General features: G+C 35.9%; 2 protein-coding genes across 3 annotated transcripts in view; both read left to right on the top strand.

Moving 5' to 3' along the window:
- Positions 1-7,668, top strand: part of itgb5 (integrin, beta 5) — a 36,688-nt gene extending 29,020 nt beyond the window's left edge. For both annotated transcript variants that reach the window (XM_089133264.1, XM_039655623.2), the window contains 5 exons: positions 2,646-2,868; positions 3,963-4,063; positions 5,874-5,993; positions 6,196-6,362; positions 6,856-7,668. In XM_089133264.1, coding sequence (XP_088989390.1) covers positions 2,646-2,868; positions 3,963-4,063; positions 5,874-5,993; positions 6,196-6,362; positions 6,856-6,954 — 710 coding nt within the window. In that variant the 3' untranslated portion in view covers positions 6,955-7,668. The remainder of the gene's footprint in view (positions 1-2,645; positions 2,869-3,962; positions 4,064-5,873; positions 5,994-6,195; positions 6,363-6,855) is intronic.
- Positions 7,669-14,455: 6,787 nt separating this feature from the next.
- tnfaip6 (tumor necrosis factor, alpha-induced protein 6) lies at positions 14,456-21,563 on the top strand. Its single transcript, XM_039655625.2, has 6 exons — positions 14,456-14,657; positions 16,582-16,719; positions 18,541-18,702; positions 20,629-20,857; positions 20,992-21,032; positions 21,162-21,563. Exons 1-6 carry the CDS (start codon positions 14,537-14,539, stop codon positions 21,254-21,256), a joined length of 786 nt encoding a protein of 261 aa, XP_039511559.2. The 5' UTR covers positions 14,456-14,536; the 3' UTR covers positions 21,257-21,563.
- The last annotated feature ends 82 nt before the right edge of the window (positions 21,564-21,645 follow it).

Raw genomic sequence — 21,645 nt, 5'->3', positions numbered from 1 at the left:
TGTTTAGATTATGACTTGATATTCTAGCTCAGTGCGTAAAATATGAAGAATCTCTTAGTTCTGAATGTCTGTGGCAAAAAAGGGAAGCCTGCGAATAATGTTATTTTAGAGTAACAGTACTGTCACACACACCTTTAGAAAGCAGGTGTGGAGAACACGCCACAGCACGTCTTTGTTCATGCCAGATTTGTTCAGAGGGTCATTCATTCAGTTGAGGTGTACTCTGTGATTACTGTCTCCAGCAGAATACACACCCCAAGGCGTGCCACATTATATTTAATCAGGAATTTGTCTTCCTTATATTACTCCCATAACCCTAACAGACTTGGACTATTACTTTATTAAAGGTCTTTGTTAGAAAGTCGTATTTTAATGGACGTTTTTTGTTCTATAAAATATAAATTTGGGGAACTGCGTGAAGGTGTATTGTATCTCTCAGGAAAACGTTGTTTGTCAGAGAAGAATTCAGTGGTTGCACATTCCTGGATTGTTTTAGTTCTGCTGTGGCACCACAATGAAACATTTATTGTGTGGGAGCTGACGAGCAGGGCCTCAATGGACTGTGTGTGTGTGTGTGTGTGGTGTGTCAAACACATCATCCCTCACTATCGGTATGTTTTTCGCCTTAGAGTGTCATGTAATGTTATACTTTTCTCACGAGATTAGTTTCAGACATCATCTCCCATGGTAGTTCATGTTTCTAATCAGTAGCAGTTGTGAGGATGTGCTGTATCTTTAAAGGGATACTTCACCCAAAACTTTCCCCATATGTAGACAACCGGTGAAGTTTGAGGTCGTAAGATTAAAAAAAAAAACAATAAAAATAATTAAATGATTCTCAGCTCATCGACGCTGCATTTATTTGATCGAAAATACAGTAAAACAGTTGTAAATATTAATTACAAAATAATTATTCAAATCATTTTAAGTAAAATAAAAATTAAAATAAATTTAATGTTTTAAAATGTAATTAAGCAAAAAAATATTCTTCAGTGTCGCATGAGTCTTCAGAAATCATTCTAATATGCTGATTTGGTTCAATGTTGAAAACCATTATAAGTGGTTATAAACCGTTCTAAATTGAAGAAAATTAATATCTTAAAAAACATTTTTAGTACTTTATTCACTCCCATATTATTCCAAACCAAATGCTGTTAATTTTCCTTGGAAAACAAATATTTTGCAGAACTGTGAAGCAGTTCTTGCCATAGAACAGTAGAGAATTACGTATTTCACTCATTTTATGATGCGTTTGCTCAACACCCTCTGGTCACTGTGAACTGCATGAAGCAGTGTTGTAGTACTCGAGACTCGGACTCGTCTCGGACTCGGTCTCGAGACCATATTTTAATGGTCTTGGTCTTGTCATGGACTCGTGTCCATTTGGACTCGGAATTGACTCGTACTCGAAAATTTTTTTTTTTAGGACTCAGAATTATTCCAGAGTCCACTCGAGTTTAATTCAAACTATTTTTCATGATTATTAATGTATGTTAATAAAATATTTCTTCAAATTGATTGACACGCCCAGTGATTGGCGATTTTCTAGTGCGCAACTGCGCATGACAAATTGTAATAAAATTACTTTTAACACCACCTACTATGTGGCCTTTTTACCCTAAACTGATCATATTTTTTAAACTCTAAGTAAATTCAGTAAAAAAAAAAGGAAAAAGGATTTCTCTAAGTAAATAAAAGTAAATTAGGTAATCAACCCTCACTGGTCTCGGTCTCGACTCGGACTCGACTCGGACTCGACTCTCTATGGACTCGGTCTTGACTCGGACTCGACTCTCTGTGGTCTCGGTGTCGACTCGGACTCGAGTGAGGTGGTCTCGACTACAACACTGGCATGAAGGTCCTCTTTCTACAGAAAATGTCTACTTTCTACAGGAGAAAAAAATCAATTAATGCAACAACTTGAGTATAAGTAAATAGTGGCAGAACTCAACACAAGCACAAAACTGCAGCTATGGGTATGAGTGGGTGTTCAATTTTTCCAAACGTTAGCCTGTTCTTTCTTGTGCAATCATTGCATTGAGGCTACATCGGCAGCTGATGCCACACCAAGTGTTTGTTACTGCTTTCTGGTCACAGCTGTTTTGCCATGAAAGCTTGTCTTGTTTCTAGATCATTTTTACAGTAAGACCCTTCTCATTTTCGTACTCTACTATATCATAATGTAAACTTTCAGTCGGGTCACTCACACAGCGACTATAGCACATTTGCTTCAACGCAAGGTTTGGCTCGTGCTCAGTGATGGAGACACATGCCAAGAATCCTCGGAGTTGGAATGAGGAGATCTGCATGTAATCAGTCCGCTGGAATGTGCTCGGCTGTGGACAGAGAGACTTCAGAGATTGTGGGAGAAGTAGACAGTGGTCATCTTTGTGCCATGACAGAGAAATGTGGAACGCTTGTGTTTCCATTAATGTCAGTAAATGATGGTTCTATGCCATCTCTCAATGTGTATTTTTGTGTATACAGTATTCTACGATTCTGAGAGGTCTTTGTGTTTAGACCTTGTCCATGCCAGTGAGTTAACCAAATTTGTTGGTGCAGGATTTTTGCACATAGCAGCTTGTTGACTGAATGTCACAATTTATATAAAGTTTATTCTGAGCCTATCTTTCCCTGTTTTCCAGGTCATGGAGAATGCCACTGCGGTGAGTGTAAATGCCATGCTGGTTACATTGGAGACAACTGTAATTGCTCTACAGAGACGGCTTCCTGTCTGTCAGACGACGGGAAGATCTGTAGTGGGCGGGGCAGCTGTGTGTGTGGGCGGTGCCAGTGCGCTGAGCCAGGGGCGTTTGGGGACACCTGCGAAAAATGTCCCACCTGTCCAGATGCCTGTGGAACAAAGAGGTATGTGAATGAGGATGCTCAATCGAGTATGTTCAGTTTCTAATGATTCTAATGTAATGCTGTCTTTAAAAGTTTGTCATTGTTTAAAAAAAAAAAAAATTACTGCATAATGCAACCAATAGCATCCGTCTTTCATCCTTCTGTTTCTTTAAATGGTCCTTTCTGTTTCGAAAATTTAATTTGCTACATACTAGTCGCATTCCAGTGAAGGGTTGCAGTACTTTGATAATATTTGCATTATCAAAAGCTTAGGGTCAGTTTTGATTTTTTTTAAATAGATTAATACTTTTATTCAGTGAGGATGTATTAAATTGGTCAAAGGTGACAAAGATATTTATGTTACAAAAGATTTCCAATTTAAATAACTTTTCATTAAAAGAATTCTAAAGAAATTTACCAGTTTCCACAAAAATAATATGAGATTTAAAAGAGATTTTTTTTTTAGCATTGACTAAATTAAACGTTTCTTGATCACTAAATCTGGAATTTCACCTTTGCAATTAGAGTATCACATTACATTTTAAATATATTCAAATAGAAAACAGGTTTTCTATTTTTGTAATTGTAATATTATTTCACAATATTACTGTTTTACTGTATTTTCTGTACATTTTACAGACTCCAAACTTTCAAACGGCAGTGTATGTAACACCAAGATTTGCTAGGTTCTTTCAAACATGGGTATAAGCATGATGGTTCTGATATACATAAAAATGAATCTGTACTATTAACAATTTACATTCAAAAGCACTTATCACCCACTTTGTCCTTCATAAATCATAATTTCTTACTCCATTGTTGAGTTGCTGAGCTAGAGACTAGAAAAAAATTATAAACATATTTACAACACAGAACAGTGTGTTTTAATGTGTGTTTTTTTTTTTTACTTCTGTGGCATTAGGAGGCATGCCACAGATGTTATTCAAACTGCATAATAACACATGCATGTTCTCTATTATATTGATCAAAGCTGACTGACAGGGTCTGAGATGTCTTTCCTTCATCATTGACTTGTTTAGACTCAATCCTGTCAAACTTTTTTTAGTATTGTGTTAGTTATAGTTTGAATGATCTTTCTAAATGTTTCATCTCAGGGAATGCATCGAGTGTCATCTTTTTAACACGGGGAGACTGGCCGACAACCAGACCTGTCAGCGCATGTGCAAGGATGAGATCATGACCGTTGAAACCCTTAGTGAGTACACACTCAAACACTTGACATTGATTGAAGTTTGAGGGTTCAGCTAGTGTTTTGGGGCATCTTCTCTATCACTGTATCTCTCCACCCTGCACAGACACATGTTTTCCTCTGAGAAAAACTTCTTTCTTTCTTTCGTTCTTTCTTTCTTGCTCCACTCATCCATGCAATACTAAACTTTACCCAGTTATCAAAACATGTTATTTAAAGCTTGTGCATGTGAGGAAGGAATTTTAATGTTTGTCATCTTCATATCCCTGGTATGATAAAGCAAGCAGGTAAGTGAAGAAAATTTCTTAGCAGGATTTCACAAACCACAATCTTTTTTGTTATACTGATTGTACCTCTTCACATCCTTATAGCGATTAACATCCTGATAGCAATCAATAATAAAAGTCGACTAAATATTAAAATATGTAAATATGTCTTCTGTGGAATTCTCCGAACCAAAATTCAATCATTGCATTCAGTCGAACGCTGTGAAGGGAGGGTGGAATCTCATGCTTTCAAAGCTAACTTAACTTGCTATTGCTAGCCTCTCCGCAGTTGCCTACCTCACTTCCAGTGGTTCAAAATGGCATCTTATTCAAAGATGAAACCCTTTTGAGCATAAGGGTTCATTTACTTTTACTGTGAAACAAAAAACATGACAACTGATAGCTTATGTTATGTTGGTTTCTTTTATTATTTATTTTTTAGTGTTCACCATTTTTTTTTTTTACATGGGATCCAGCCAATGTCATCAACACACTGGTTACTTAGCTTACATTTTCCTTAACTTCAATCAGAGAGAGAACTTGAATCCAGCTGAAATCATGAAGGAGCTCAGTTCATAGATCCGATGTTTTCCCTCTCATCGGGACACACTGTTGGTCGAGCGCCACAGTTTGTGCTTCCAGGTCATGAATGTGTTACTCGCAGCAGGGTGAAGCACGGTTTGTGGTGCATCATGGCAAGCTCTGTTTATGTTATTATCTGGAGAATGTGAGTCTGGACGTCTCTGCAACACTCACTGTTCTGTGTCCCACTGAGAAAGCCAGTGTTTACTGCTCTTCCCCTGCAACCGTGCCATTAATTCAAACCACTAATATGTAAAATGCAAAAAAACTACTAAAGAATAGCACTTTGGAAAATGAATAAATGTGAAGCTTTGTAATATGAGGATCTTATTATTTAATTTCGATTTTTATGATATGTTTATTTTTGTTTTATTTATTTATAATTATAATTGTTTTATAAGAGTTCCAAAACTATTAATCGAGTTTATGAGAATTTCTCCAGGGCTTTTATTATAGGTTTTATTGCAGGAGGCATTTTTACATGGTTTGAGGAATGCATCAATGCATCAATGAATGTTTATTGTTGGGCAATGTGATGCTGGACTCGTTCTCTGAGATATTGCAGTGAAACATTCAGGATGCTTGTGAACTCTTTAAGGCCTTTCCATTATAGATTTGATGTTTCACAACATTTCTCTGTCCTTTGAGTCAGCTGACTGACTTAATGAACTCCACATGTGCATACCGGAAACTTCCAGCTCTTTTAGAGAAAGAGGCTCCATAGTTAAATGACTAAGGAAGGGGGAAGGGTTTTTTTATTTTTTATTTATTTTTTTGTCTTGGATAATTATGATAACATTTTAAACATTTAATCTGGGTCTTTGTTGAGGAATGCAAGATCTGGTCCAAAAATAATTTCAGCATGTCAAGATTATGCTATTGTCTCCATGTACTACTTTATCGGTTTGTTTCCTCAGGCACAGTTTGGACTGCTGTTTTATTGAACCCAACTCCTTTCTCTATTTCAGAAACAGATGTTCCCAACACCGTTCAATGCGTCTATAAGACCGAGAATGACTGTGTGATGAAGTTCACTTATTCCGAACATGCCAACGGCCAATCGGTCCTCACCGCTCTTAAAGAGCCAGGTCAGTATTTTGCACTACCTCTGTAATAAACTGCTTTCTGAATCATGTTAAACACTCATCTTGAGGAAGTATAAGAGAAGAATTTGATCAAAATAATATTTTGTTGTTGTTGCTATTTCTGATCCAAACACTGTTTTTAATGAGAAGAGTTTCAGCTAAACTTCACGTCACACATTATGGCCAAGCATTTGTGTGTTTACAGAATGTGCCGTTGCCCCAAATGCCATGACTGTGCTTCTGGCAGTTGTTGGCAGTATCTTGTTGATGGGCATCGTGCTGCTAGCCCTCTGGAAACTAGCCATTACCATCCACGACCGCCGCGAGTTTGCACGCTTTCAAAATGCACGTTCAAGGGCCCGTTATGAGATGGTGAGAACTCAATCTACTGCACTAAGTTTGATGGAAATGATATATATATATATATATATATATATATATATATATATATATATAATTTATTTTTATTATTGTTTATTTATTTTTATTTATTATTTAGTTATTGTTTATCTTTTATTATTTATTATCATTGTTTATTTATTTTACTATTTATTTATTTATTTATTTATTTATTTATTTATTATTTAAATGGTAGTGTTGCTGTTTGCACTGTTTGTAAGTTACCTTAATTGTTAATAGCTTGAACAGGCAAATCCATGCAATCACACAGACAACTAGGCTTTGGTTGAAACCATGAGGCCTTTTGGAAAACATCAGTCAGCTGGGAATGCAGATCAGTCGTAATGATAATTCCAAGGCTGTGGTTCAAAGGCTCTGGTCGCTCTGCCCCTCTAACCGTGTGCATTTCAATGAACCCATCTGACCTATTTACTCTTCTGTATGTCTCTCCTTGTCTTCCTCCTAGGCATCTAATCCGGTTTATAAACAGTCCATCCCATCTCACCCAATGGAGACAGTTTTCCATATGCACAGTTCCAAGTCATGCAACGGAGGAGTCCACTGATCAACCTGCATTTGGACTGGGGGACATGGCAGGACCTGTCCAGCACGCCTCTGCTCTACAGTGGAGGACAGAGACAACAAATTGAATGGTCTTTTGCAATGCAAACTTTTTTTTTTTTTTTTTTTTTTTGAGAATTAGAACTGATCTTTATGCGGTTGGATAATGAACGTTCATTGGTGAGCAGCAGTTGGACACATGCTGAATGTGAGAAGAGGATTGGCTTGACTAATTCTCCGGAAACCTTCATGAGCAATGGATGTTGACCTGCCATGGGCCGCTTTGAATATAACTCCTAATTTTCTCTAGTTCTAACCACACCTCCTGCTCTTTATGATGAATTTGCTGTGCAATGTTTTATAGGCAAAGAGACATTTTTTTTCCCAAGTGTATATATTTAACAGTGTGCCTTTCCCAGCCGTTACATATTTTTTACATGAATTAAATTTATTTAGCACCGTAGAGTGTGCATAGAACACAACAAAAGGCTAAATTACACATCAACTCTTTAATGAAGAAATGGGTACTAACATAACCAGAGCAATAATTCTCTTAACTTGTTTTGCACATTGTATATTAGGTTAAGGTTTTATCAAGTAAAGAAAGTAATGCCACTCTACAATACTATTATTTGGTGTATTGCCACAGGTTGCACATTTTCATAGTGATTTTCAACTGTACATTGTGATGCAATAACACTGCCTGCTGATAATTCAAGAGTGTTTTGTTTCTTTTTGGAACGATTACATTTAGTAGCTCAGCACTCACCCCATCAGGACCTGGACCAAGTATAAAATTAGACACTGCCAGTAAGAACTTATTAGATTGACCCCATATCAATAGTCATGTTTGTGTCTACTTAATAAAGGCACAAAAAGGGCATTATTAGGGGTAGTTTTTGTGCTCAGTGCAATGGAAAAAAACAAGGTCTAAGTTTAACTTCTTTTAACATTGAGCACCTCATTTAGAATGCTGTCGCACATATATCAGTGCACATCAATATTTCTTAATTCATGTGCCATCTTAATCTTTAATCAACATAATATTGATATTTAATACAATATAATGACATCTCTTCTGTTCTCTGATGATGTGTTTACTGGTGCAAGGGCAGGACAACCTGTCACTTAAGTTACATGACATCACAGCAATAGTAAACAACTATCCATCCAGTCAATTCCCCATGGAAATTATGAAGTCCCGCACTACATGTTCTCTTATTCGAGAAGCCGTTTCGCTTGGATATATGCCAGTATAGCAGGGAAGAAAAAATGATCGCAAATTAAACTAAAAAATGCGCTGTAAGAAATTATTGTCTGTTTTAGACTCGGATTCCACTCCAAGAAAGGTGGTTATTTTGTTCATTCCCCAAAATAGCTTAATTATTATTAACTACGGTGCAATAAACAACTTCATCAAGATCCTTATCATTTTTTTTTCTTAAACATTTACATGCATAGGTAGTTTAATTTCAGCCAGACAAAAGCATTAATTTGTCTTTTTAAACTGTCATGCAAATAATTAGTTCTGATGAAATTGGTATTTTTATTGAGGTTGTTCCCCCATGGTCAGTCTTGCAGACCTAGGTGTTGCAATGTATAAATCGGCTTTATTAAATTAGGCCTACACCTTGCATCGTGTAAAATTGGACGGACAGCTAAAGGCTGTAGCTCAACTATGCAAAAACTAGTACTTTCAAACATACTTTTTTTTTTTTTTTTTTTTGCTTAATGCTAAAAAAAACATGTCAGCTCAGTAGGGAATGACACATGCACCCTTCTCTAAGCTGATGGGAAAATCTGACTTAATAAGGTGCTTAAACAAGGTGCTCCTGGCCTGGACTGGGTGAGGCGCAATTGGGCGGTACATTTTAGTACATTTTATTTATCATATTCTCCTTTGACTTTTGGTAGGTCAGATCAAATGGGCAGCTTGTTTTGTGCTTTACATGTGTGCATGTGGTACAGAAGTTTTTTATTTTATTTTTTTTTACCTGCAGCGAAGAAGATTGAGAGTATAAATCAGCCATTGTGCGTGCGTGGTGACGTGTCTCAGGACAGGACTTATGTTCAGTGAGAGCAGCTGTGTTTGCAATGGGGAAAGTGCACACGCCTTATGAACCTAGTAGAAACCCACTTTCAGTGTTGATTTACTGTGAAACCACATGAGACTGTCTCTAGGAAATTTTAAAGAGTATTTTCTGGTGGCTCGTCTACTACTATCAATCCAATCAAAGGTATGGTGAAGGGTCTTACATTTAAAATGTCTCTCTGCGTTTAGAAGTTGTATTTGCTGTAAAAGTCTGCACGATAAATTTAAATCTTTCCCCAAATCAAAATCTTCCCCCATTTCCATGTTCTCTTGCCACACAACCATTGCTGACATTTTGAGCTGAGACTTGGGGTTGCAGAAGTACACATGTGTATGGAGCTCGATGTCAACCCTGTCTGTGGTTTGCACATAATTGACATGTTCTCAGAGTTTGATGATGAGCTGAATGCTGTTTTTCTCCCAAGCAGAAGCAGTGAGCCAGTATCAACAGCCAGAGCATTCAGACAGAAGTGAAGTCATGTCACCGGAAGAGGACGCAGCTCTGAACACAAGAAGGGAAAGTAGGGTTGTGTGTGTTTCGGTAATGTCTGAGACTTTAGGTTTAGGAGCTGAACAGCAACAGATGTGACTGTGAAGGCGTGTTCTTCTGCCCCCTTGTGAAGTCTCTCTCGTTTTCCTTTCATTTATTTATAATTTAGTTAAAGTAAAAAGGTGGTCTTAAGAATTTGAAAAATTTTATGCAAAGAAAAAAAAACAAAACAAAAAGATTGTAAACTATGTAGGTCACTAATTATATTAGTGATTGTGACCATTGTTCATGTTATTTTGAAGAGAAGTTCTTCCATTTTCATTTTTTTTCTGATTTTAGTTTTTTAGGATTCTTTGATTGATAGATAATTCAAAATTTCAAAGGTTTTACTGTCATTTTTGATCAAATTAATACATCCTTAATAAACAGATTTTTTTTATTTCTTTAAAAAAAAAACTAAAATAATAATAATAATAAAAACATGACGGTATAAATGGAAGCATCATGCAGTTATCAACCTATATTGATGTGTCAAGTGTGTCTTTCATTTCTTTAATTTCCAGGGAGATGTGATAACAGCAAACATTCATCTTTACCGGAATGCAAGGTATGTCCTGCAGCACTGAGGTCTGATACTCATCTAATGAGGCTGTGTCTTTGACTCACTAAATGTCTGCGTTCAGTGAAGGAATTTACATCCACTCTGTTTGATTCAGAGGGAAGTTGGTGTTAGCCATAAGCTCATATTCAGCACTGGTGATCAATCATTTGTGATGAAAATGATTTTTGTAAACTGAGTCCTACTCGCCTTGTGCAGATTCTTAGGCAGCATGGGAGTTTACAGGATTCATTAGTATGTTTATCTATAAATAATCATGTGGTTATTTCAGAGACTTGTCTTTATGCCTGAGTGTTTGATCTTTGTCAGTAACATTCACAGGTCCAAATCTCAATTCTTCTTCAATGAAATCAATAAATCAACCCTTTGTACGCCAGTATTCCAATGCCATAAGCAGAACAGTCAATGATCTTTAATGCGATCAAAAAGTTCTGTGTTACTGGTATATTTCTATATACTGTATATGTCTTGCTCACATTATCTGCTGTAACATTAAATGATCACACAAATACCAATATCAGTCCAGATTTATTTGATGTAGATTTCAAAAATGAATAAGATCGTCTGAAAATAAAATGTTTTTTAATCATAGAGCCTAGAGAATACTTTCATTTTTTCGACATAATTACTTGCAGTGACTAATGACACTACAGTTATGTAACATAATTGGAAAAAAAATAACAGTAATAAAAAAAATACTATTTTACAGAATATGTTCTTAAGGAATAAGGATCTTTTGTGGAAAGAAATTTAGAATAATTGTGCTGCTCTGTCCTAAAGCACCATCTACTGGATGAAGTGTCATAGTGCATGTCCATAGGCATCAACTTTAATTCTGCTCTTATTAGTGTACAAATATGTCCTCTTCTTTTAGGGGTCACTCTTGGATTCTTCTTGGTCAAAAGTGACCAAACCCTTAAAATTTTAAAATTTTTTGTAATAGATTTTTTTTCAATATTGTTTTATTATTGTTATTAGAATTTTTAGATTCTTTTAGAATTTTCAAAGGTTTCTATGCAATAATTATAAAAATTTTATCAGCTATTTTTTCCATTAGAATTAATATATATATATATATATATATATATATATATATATATATATATATATATATATATATATATATATATATATATATATATGAAGAGTTCAGATGCAAAAGCCTCTAAATGCCATTTGAAAGTTTCTTCTAAAATGACCATTTTTATCAAGCTTGCATATTCAAGTTCAGTAATTTCACTTAAATGACAATTAATAGGTAATCTTCATTGCCATTTAAGTGAAATTACTGAACTTATACAAGCTTGATAAAAATGATCATTTTAGAAGAAAATTTCAAATGGCACTTAGAGGCTTTTGCATCTGAACTCTTCATATATATATATATATATATATATATATTGTTCAATAAATGCAGCATTTCACATTAAAATAGAGTGCAGGCCTTTAAAAAAATGAAGTGAGAAAAGTGCCATCCAGTGTCGTTAAAAAAATATGTATAATGTCGTGTAACCGCCTGGCCATACTATTATTATAATAGCTCCCTATATAAATAGAGAGGCATTTTGATTACCATTGATTAGATTTTTTTAAAAGACATTATTTCTCAATTTATTTATTTTTTATTATTTAGATATATATTTAGACACTATAAAAATTACTTTTTGATATTTTTTATATAGTTTTGTTAGATTAGTATCAGGTTTTGCATTATGATTACAATTAAACAATAACATTGGTTAGAAAGGGAACACAAGGCATGCATTGCATTACTCAGTATTTAATGATAATAAAAAAATCTAATAAAATAAGGATGAATAGTGATGATTTTTTACACTTTATACAGACATTTTGCAACTAATTGGTATTTTATTCAGTTTAATTATATAAAAGGTAATAAAACTTTAGAAGGGAACAGTAATTAAGATCTTACAGCACAACTTCTTTGGCAGTTTTCATGTCTTTCAGGGTGTGTAGGCCTTTCACAGACTCACAGATTTTGAAATGGCCTGTATTAAACCACAAAATGAGCTGGCACATGATGTTTTTTTAATGTTCACAGCTAATACAACAAAAGTCACCAAGTATCAAAAAATCAATAATTCAAAACGTAAAAGTTTTTGGTCATTTTTGACCGAAGAGGACCAGAGGGTTAAGAGTCGCCTATATTCCACTCATGTGCTATTATTCTAACTCATATCTTCGGAAGACATAGGCTATGTTAGCTATGAGTTTGGGACATTAATGATGACAGATTGTAAGTGAACTATTCGGAGCGAGACATAAGTGACTCATTAATTTGGAGTGTGTGAGGGAGAATGTGGGCTTGGGTGTATTAGTTGGTGCGTCTTTGTGGTTTCTACCATGGTTTAGACTTGAGCAGGATGTTGTGTCATGGAATTAGATGTCATTCTATGAAATTCTGTTTCTCTCTTCCAGAAAGGTTGAGACAATGTGACCTGGAAACCAAGATCAGCTTTGACATAAATGTATTTAGTAGTATGCCATTTCTGTAAAGTTCACTAAATGAGCAGATTCAAGTCATGTCCAACTGATCTTTTTTTCTGTGCCACAGTATATCTTTTTTTTTTCTTTCTACCTCCACTTTTAATAAAGAATTACAACCTCATATAAAGGCCAGCACGGTAAACTGTTAATCTGGAAGCAATTAAGTATGACAAGTCAAGCTGTATATTCTGTTTGATGAAATTATCTAATGGAGTGATCTAATAATTTCTTCACTAGCCTCATAATAAAGTATGGCATACAAGACTAAATCAATATCATAAATTGTTTTTATCCCATCATTGAAACAGATAGGCTAAATGTCTGTTCAGCCGTTAAAAGTTACCGGCTGAACTTTTCTTTGATTTTCATGTGTTTCGGGTGTAGGCCTTTCACAGACTCACAGATTTTGAAATGGCCTGTATTAAACCACAAAATGAGCTGGACAGTGTTATAGTAGGCTATGGCATGAAGTCACGAAAGGGGAAATGGAAATAACCGTTTGCAATTCATGTAGTAGGCATGCAGGACTGTGAAACAACACTTCTTAAATTGAAGTCGGAGTACAACAGACGGGTGTTATTTTGATGAAATCTGCAAGCAATTAGCCTACTCCTGACTGTCTATGTTGGAAAAAATAAATTCCATTTAAAAATGGTTAAATAGTTTTACACAACAAGAAAAAAAAAAGAGAAAACAAAGTATCCGAAGGCCAGTCTGTTTCTGCTGTTTAAGTTTATTCAGAGTTTTATCTCAGTGATGAAATCAATGATGTAATTTTACATTTAGGCCTAACATAATAAATAAATAAATATAACAATTAAAATAATATATATATATATATTATATATACTAAGTATATACAGTATATACAGTATATATATATATATATATATATATATATATATATATATATATATATATATATATGTATATTAGGGCTGTGCAAAAATTAATTGCGATTAATCGCATCCAAAATAAAAGTAAAAATAAAAGTCTGTGCATAATATATTTGTGTGTGCTGTATATAATTATTTTGTATATACATACAGGCATGTATATATTTAAGAAAATGTGTTATTCATATATAAAATATTTATATAATATAGATTATGTATTTATATATACAGAATTTAAACGCAAATAATTCTTAAATATATACATGCATGCATAGGTATTTATATATACAAAATAATTATATACAGCACACACAATTATGTAAACACAGACTTTTATTTTGGATGCGATTAATCACAATTAATTTTTGCACAGCCCTAATATACATATATATATATATATATATATATATATATATATATATATATATATATATGTATATATAGTTATTTTGACCTTTTTATAGATTTTGTAATGTTTTAAGCATTAAAATATACAAACAAAAGAAAATTAGTTAATTTCAAGTTTATATGATATTCTATGTAAACAAAGAAAACACTTTTACATCTTTTGAAAAGACTGGAGACGAGGTGTCTATCTTCTTGTATAGATTAAAAAAATGGTGGTCTTAATCTAAAATCTGATATCTGTTACAATGTTTCAATTAAAGTGTAGCAGTGATTTCATCACTACAGGCTGCAATTCACGCTCTTGTCATTACACAAGCTAAGTTAATGGACTATTCTTAGTGGACACAAACCAATTCAAGACCATTCAATAGTACCTATAGCGCCTTCTAGCAGGGCATATGCTCTGCTCTGGGGGCTTCCCCAATCCAGCCCTCAACAATCGTCATCATTTACTGAAATCACACGTCAGACCACACCTAACGGAGTCGAGTAGGCAGGAAAACCATTTAAACTCACAACACAACATGATGTGTTTCACACAGTGCATTGGGTGACCGCTGCACTAACATCTGTATGATCCGCTGCGGAGTGAGAGAAATGCGCGTGTTAACGGTATTCGCCGTTATATGTGTCCTGAAGGAGACTGAAGCTTGGGGTTACAAGAATGGGATACTGCACAACTCTATCTGGCTGGGTATTTATTTCACTTGTTCTTACTTTTTGATCCAAACTGTGTTATAGAATCGCTGGACATGACTTGTCAATATTTTAAAAGTGCGGTTTCTTAACTTTTCCCCTCATAATGATTTTAAAAAGCAAAATCTTTAATTTACCTACTGTTCAACAGGGTTTAGGCTATATGTTGTACAATACTGCATGTGTGCATTTCGCTTTAGAACCTAATGAAAGGCTTATTTCTGTGAAGGCTGATAGCAGCCAGTCTGAAGGACCTTTTAAACACAGGGGAAATGACTTCATTCTGTTACACAGGCTAACGTTACTGCAACTTACCCCAGGGCACCTCAAAACACTTTCATCAGGATCCAAGAAACTCACTGGCAGTGAGTTTCTTGGATCCTGATGACATTTCTTTGTAGATTAGAGTTGTTTGTTAAGACATAGGACAGAAGAACAATCTGAATTTAACTGGCATTTCACTCTTTTCCTGTGTAGAACCAACAATTACCAATGTTTTAGTTGTAGCTACCTGTGATTAATAAATTGATAGCCTAAGTTGTGTGCGAATTATGGGGGATAAATAGAATAGCATACGAAATGATATTAGCCTTCTTGCTTTGCTTCATTGAAGTAACTCCTGAAACTTAGGAAAGTTTGGATAGTGGTTACCTTAGATGAACCCCACTTCTGCTCTTTAAGTCAGGTAAATGCATACGCACTGATCTATAGGCCAATAGACCTTTACTGCCAGAGAAACAAGCACACAGCCATCTTTAGAATTTTGTTCATCTAAAAACTTCTGAGGTAGCTCTGTATGTTTCTATGGCATCGCTGCTGAAGAGTAATAGCTGGTGAAGTGGATTAACCAAAGTTGCATTGTGTTTGAAGCGGAGTAGACATTTCATAAAGTGGGTCATTCATAAATATGTAAGATCTTACCTTCATGCTATGGAAATACAAACCAGAAGACAAAACCCAATGGGTGCATCGCTGAAAAGGGGTGGGGCTACATAACTTCTATAGATCTATTACAGACCAATTTGAAATCAATGTCACGCTTATGTCATTTGCTGCTGTGGTGGCAGAAAAAAACAGTTGAGTTTCAAAAGTGGAGGAAAATGGGCCAAATCCACGTAAGAGAAAAATGCCTTTGGATTTCAGAATCGGAATGCAAAAAGAAATATCTTCATAGAATACCGTCATCGAAGATGCTCTGTGATGCTAAACGCAGACATTTATAGTTGCAAGCCACTGACTGTTGAAACATGTGATGATTAGATTACCATTAAAGCATGGATTTGATGTAAACAGATCTACATCATATTCTCTTATGCAGTTCATAAGGGCATAAATAAATGTTAATTGTGGTGGCAAAGTGTCTTGACAGCTACAACACATCTGAAAACACTTACGGCTAAACAAGCTACAGTAGGCCTATATATATTCATTCTTCAAATGAGTCTCCCATTTTGGGCTTTTCTCAGAGACATGTTTGGAGCTCACTAATGGTTGAAGTCTTCTGAAAACCTGGATGTTTGAGGCCAGCACAGTAAAATCACTGGCTTATAACTCATTTGAGACAGGATACAACTTCCTCCAAACTATGCATGCATGCTTAAAAACAACTGCAAAACAGCACGATGTTCTGTATCTGAGGTAAAAAGAGAGGCTAAGATTGACCTCATCTGGTTTAGTAATCTTAGCAACAGAAACTGGATGTACATCATATTTGTCCCTTATGTATTCAGGATGTTCTGCACCGTAAAATATATATGTTGGGTAAAACCTTCTAATATAAGTTCCTTGTTTTAGTTCTGATGTAATTTGAGTAGACAGGCATAATCATTGTTCTGAGATGCTGAACAGACCCAGATAACTTCACAGGAGTCCTCGAAGCTGAAAGTGTTGCCAAATGAGATCTATCCTCTCTCTCCTTATAGAGCAAGCAGCTGGAGTTTACCACCGCGAATCTCGCAAAGGAAGATATCAGCTGACGTATAAGGAAGCCAAGGCTGTGTGCAGTTTTGAGGGGGGAGATCTTGCTACGTATGATCAACTGGAGGCTGCTCGACAAATTGGTTTGTATCACACTTACAAATCTCACTTGGATCAGATGTCAAAATAAACAGCTAGAGAGGGCCTGGTCAATGGCATAAGTTTTGAAAGCTGAGCAAGTCCTGTAACTTGGATCACATTGATTAGGTTTTATTGTATAATAGTACATATTCAGAAACTATTTTGAATCTGTCAGCAAGCAGAATGATAATCAACATTCTCACAGTTAGATGTATTAAATATTTGCACACATCATATAAACAAAGCAAAGATCATTCTCCAGTGCCACCCAGTGTTTTGTTTAACTGTAAAAGTCTTTGTCATGTGTTGCCTGAGCAGTAACACCTGTTTTCTTGTAAGATGATTCCTTTTTCTTTGCAGTAAGAGTAAATTTTATCCAGACTTGAGCTCTGATCAGTAATGAGAACATTTTATGGTTAGTGCAGGCCTATGGCACTCTATGCAGGAGGTCTGCTTTGCTTCTTTGCATCTCTGTTTCCAGCCTTCAAATTGTGCCTATGGCTCCTCGGAACACAAGAGCCCTTTATTCTTCATACCCTTGAAAAAGACGAATTTCCTTCAATTATTAGCTTTGTCATAGAGAACATTTTATATTCAGTCTCTACAGAATGTGTTTGTGAAATACTGCAAATGCAATAATATGAACATTGAGAAAAATAAATAATGGAAATTTACATTACATAGATTTTTATGTATTATTTTTAAACATTATTAATCATTGTTAATATTCATTGTTAATATTGAATTCGTCAAGCCAACTTAATGATTCATTAAGTTGGCTTGACGGCAAAAGGCAAGACGGCTCGCGTGTTCAGATGTTTCATGTCCGAAGTTGATTGGCTCGAACGGGGCACCTTTTATGGCTTCCAAAACCGTGGAAAGGTCCCACATAGGGACTGAGGAGGGTCTGGGAGGATTCAGCCTCTTAGCTCCTTTAAGGGAATGGATGAACAGATCGTTCTTCCCCAGTGACTGGCCATTTGCGGGTTTTGTAAACGCTGCTATGGCCGACACGTAAACTTTGAGCAGGGATGGGTTCTGCCCTTATCCAGTTGCTCTTGAAGGAAGGTCAGAACTTACGTAACCCCACAGAACTATGGGTAAAAAGGCTCTGGCTTTGCACCAGCCAGAAAACACAGACCAGGAATTTAACACTCCCTCCGGGATGTTTGCGGGTACCCGTTGATGCCTCATGCGTGCAAGGACGGACCACATCTCCGGGTGAGGATGCCAAATCGAGCCCTTGGCCTGAGGGCTCCCTTCGCTCCTCCAGCACCCAGGCGGTCGGCAGCGAGTTAACCGTCCCATCGGCAACTCATTCCAGCGCACCGCCAAGAGCGTCCATGATGACGGACTCTCCCCACCATGCTCAATGGCACTGTGGATTCCCCACAGCGGGGATGACTCTCTGACAGCACGTTTCTCCTTCTTCCTGGGTTTCGGCACCAATGAAACAAGGTTCATTGTTATGGGAAGAAGGAGGCGGGAACCGGCGAACATTCAACACTTTAATAATAAAATAAACAAATACAAAACTTAAAGTAAAAGCCAGCAGCCCCTCACAGACAACTGCTGACACACACACCAAGACACAACATAGGTTCAGGCCTGTTCCTCTCTCGATCTGCACTGTTGTTGCTACTCCTTTATGCTTCCACTTGTCCGTGAGAGATGCAAGAAGGTGCGTCTCACAGGTGTCGCTCATTACCGCTCACTTTTTTTAGCCAACTTAAAGTTTGTCTACTAACTTTACTATCTAGTTATTAGTTGAATAGCTAATTAATTGAATTTGAGATCATTTTGATATTGTCTTTCTCCCAAAGGGTTCCATGTGTGTGCAGCTGGATGGTTTGACAAAGGACGTGTGGGCTATCCGATTGTTAAAGCTGGTGTCAACTGTGGTTTCGGGAAGGTCGGAATCATTGATTACGGATACCGGCTAAACAAAAGTGAAAAGTGGGATGTCTACTGCTATAACCCTGAGGGTGAGTTTGAGAGGTGGCATTTAGGGAAATCTGGGTGGATTAAGTCATACAAAGAGAGATTTGGAAAAATACAAACGTTGTATGATGCAAGCCAGTCCAGCAGTTAGGGATGTCATTTCATAAAGAAACACTCTGTCCCTGATAGACTGAATGGGCAAAAAATACGCATGCGCAGGACATCACCGTTTTCTCGAATCTCGAATTTGCGTTTTTGTAGTTTACATGGAGACGATAATGGTGTTGTGTAAACTACCCTTAAAAGACGTAAATTAAATTTGTCTATATTCAAAAAGAAAGATATAGGGGCTGTTTACATTCAACAAAAAATGGCCATCCATTTACACAACAATGGCGTTTTGGGGGCCTGAAAATGCAAATGAGTTTCAAAGTGCAAGTTTTCGAAAACTATACAATTACTGTCTTTTTTACAGCATTTTTAATTGTTTTCATGGATCTATGTGAACGGGGATCGTTTTGACAACGTTGTCGTCTGTATGCTAAAAACGCAAAGAAAAACTTTTCCAGTACATTATTGTTTTGTAAACGTAACCATAGATTGTACTGAAAGCCAGCTTTTCTTTTTTTTTTTTTGTCCAAGATAAGGATTTAAGTCCACTTGCTATATAAACGGATAACTAGCTGTCATACCAACTTTGTGATGCAGTTTGCAAATGTTCATTGAAACTATGGTTTTGGGAAATAGAAATGATTAAGAAATGATAACTATGGAACTTTCGACCATACTTGGCTATGGTTTGGGAATGATTTTGGGAAACACCCTTAACTTGGACTAAAATGTAGTCATTAGTGTGATAGTAAGGTATAAATCTCCATAGGGTTAAGACCCTTTCTTTATATCATTTTTTCAGACTTTCATTGGTCTCTAAACTATAAGGGTGGGGAAAAATTGTGGTCTAGACAAAGACAACCATGACTAAACATTGAGGGGAAAAGGCGATGGCTGTTTTATGGCACACGACTACAGATGGACAGAAAAATTGCAGCACAGGACATTATTCATATAAGTTACATTTATTGTAAAAAGCTTGCTTGTTTTCTCTGGCTGTGTTTTCTTGTGTGAATATGTAAAATGTCTCTTACTGTGAGTAATCTAAACGAAGCCCCGTGAAAGTTTTACAAGGTTTAGTAATGTTTTAACAGAGACCCAGTTGAGTTTGTGACTGGCTCTTTTCTCCTGATTTATCACCATGAGCCAGTGAAATAACTTTTCCCTATGGAGAGCTTGAGTCGGCAGTGATCTCAAAGAGAAGTCAGAGAGTAAATGGTGACCACATACTTTCAGGTTGAGATTTCCTGTCAAATGTCCTTTTAGACATGGCATTCTAAGTAAGCTCCCAATTGATCATTTAAGCAGTTACTACACCTGACCGTCATCTCATCTGATGAAACCGATCAACACACAGACGTGTTTGTTTTCATGTTTTATGGGAACTATCCATAACCCAACCCCTAAACCTACCGATCCCAGAACACTTTCTGCATTTTTACATTTTCAATAAAATTCCCTCAGTATGTATAAGCTGTTTTCTTCATGGGGACAAAAGAAAAAAAAACACAAAAAAACACACACAAAAAAAAAACACAAGGACAAGAATTTCAGATATTACCATCTTTGTGGGGATATTTTGTCCCAATAATGTAGGGAATACTTGACAAACACACACACACACACACACACACACACACACACACACACACACACACAAAGGTTTTGAATAATGATTTGAACAAGCATTGCCTGAAAGTTTAATTTAGATATTTAGGTAATTAAACTGTATCCAGTTTGTTCCCCTTTATTCATTATATTTTTAATTTATTGATATTTATTTATTTATTCATTTGATTTTTCATTTATTAATATTTATTTCTGTATTAATTTGTATACCTGTTGTACTGACTTTGCAGCAAAGGAGTGTGGAGGAGTGCACACAGATCAGGAGAAGGTTTTAGATTCTCCTGGTTATCCAGAAGACTACCAGGATGAGCAGATTTGCTACTGGCACATTCGTGTGCGCTACGGCCAGAGAATACGCCTGCGATTCCTAGACTTTGACATTGAGGAGGATACAGCTTGCCTCAGTGATTATCTGGAGATCTTTGACAGCTATGATGATGTTTCAGGCTTTGTTGGCAGGTAAATAATAGTTGTTTATGCTTTATTCACTATAGGCCTTTTAAGTTACATTTGCTGAGAGTTTGCAATGTAGCAAAAAAATAAATAAATGTAGTCCAAAAATAATAAAATAATTTTGTGTCTATTCTGGATAGATACTGTGGGGATGAACTTCCGGAGGACTTCATAAGTACAGGTCTGTTGTTGTAGTAGTCATTTTAAGTTTTGAATACATTTATTATTTTTTCTTTAATTCTTCCTCTTAATGGTTAGTGAACTAGAGTTCAGAGATTTTATCTCTGTTTCTGTGTTGTCTCTTGCTCAGGGAACGTCATGACTCTGAAGTTCCTCTCTGATTCTTCTGTGACGGCTGGAGGGTTTCAGCTACAGTACGTCGCTGTGAACTCCTCCCAGGAGTGATCTCCTCTCCTCATAGCGAGATCATGCTGACACCTTCTCTTGACCACTGTTTAATTCACTAATCACACTTCTTTTTACAAGTGTATATATTACTTTTTTTTTTTAACCACAGTGCAATTTAAAGCTAATAATAATCATAAATGTATGTGTTGGCATGTGCACATTTCAAAAACTCTTATAAAACAGTTTTCAAAATTGTATTTAATGTTTTACAGTGTTTTAATGTGAACAACATTTAACCAAAATAATTCAATTGAAATCTCTTGGCTTTAATAGAAATAAACCCATTGGAAATATAGGCTAAGGATTTTTGTGTGTGTGTTTTTTTTTTTTGTGTGTGTGTTTATGTAGCCCTACATATAATATGCGTTAACGGAAAGCATTTTTTG

Source organism: Pimephales promelas, chromosome 7 (assembly GCF_988280905.1).
Source record: "Pimephales promelas chromosome 7, fPimPro1.hap1.1, whole genome shotgun sequence".
Taxonomy (NCBI): Eukaryota; Metazoa; Chordata; class Actinopteri; order Cypriniformes; family Leuciscidae; genus Pimephales; species Pimephales promelas.
Note: the sequence above shows the minus strand (reverse complement) of the source record. Positions and strands in the feature narration are given on the sequence as shown.

Coding starts and splice junctions, on each gene's coding strand:
- tnfaip6 (XM_039655625.2), top strand. CDS start 14,537: ATGATCCGCTGCGGAGTGAGAGAAATGCGCGTGTTAACGGTATTCGCC. Junction 14,658..16,581: donor GCACAACTCTATCTGGCTGG/GTATTTATTTCA, acceptor CTCTCCTTATAG/AGCAAGCAGCTGGAGTTTAC. Junction 16,720..18,540: donor GGAGGCTGCTCGACAAATTG/GTTTGTATCACA, acceptor TTTCTCCCAAAG/GGTTCCATGTGTGTGCAGCT.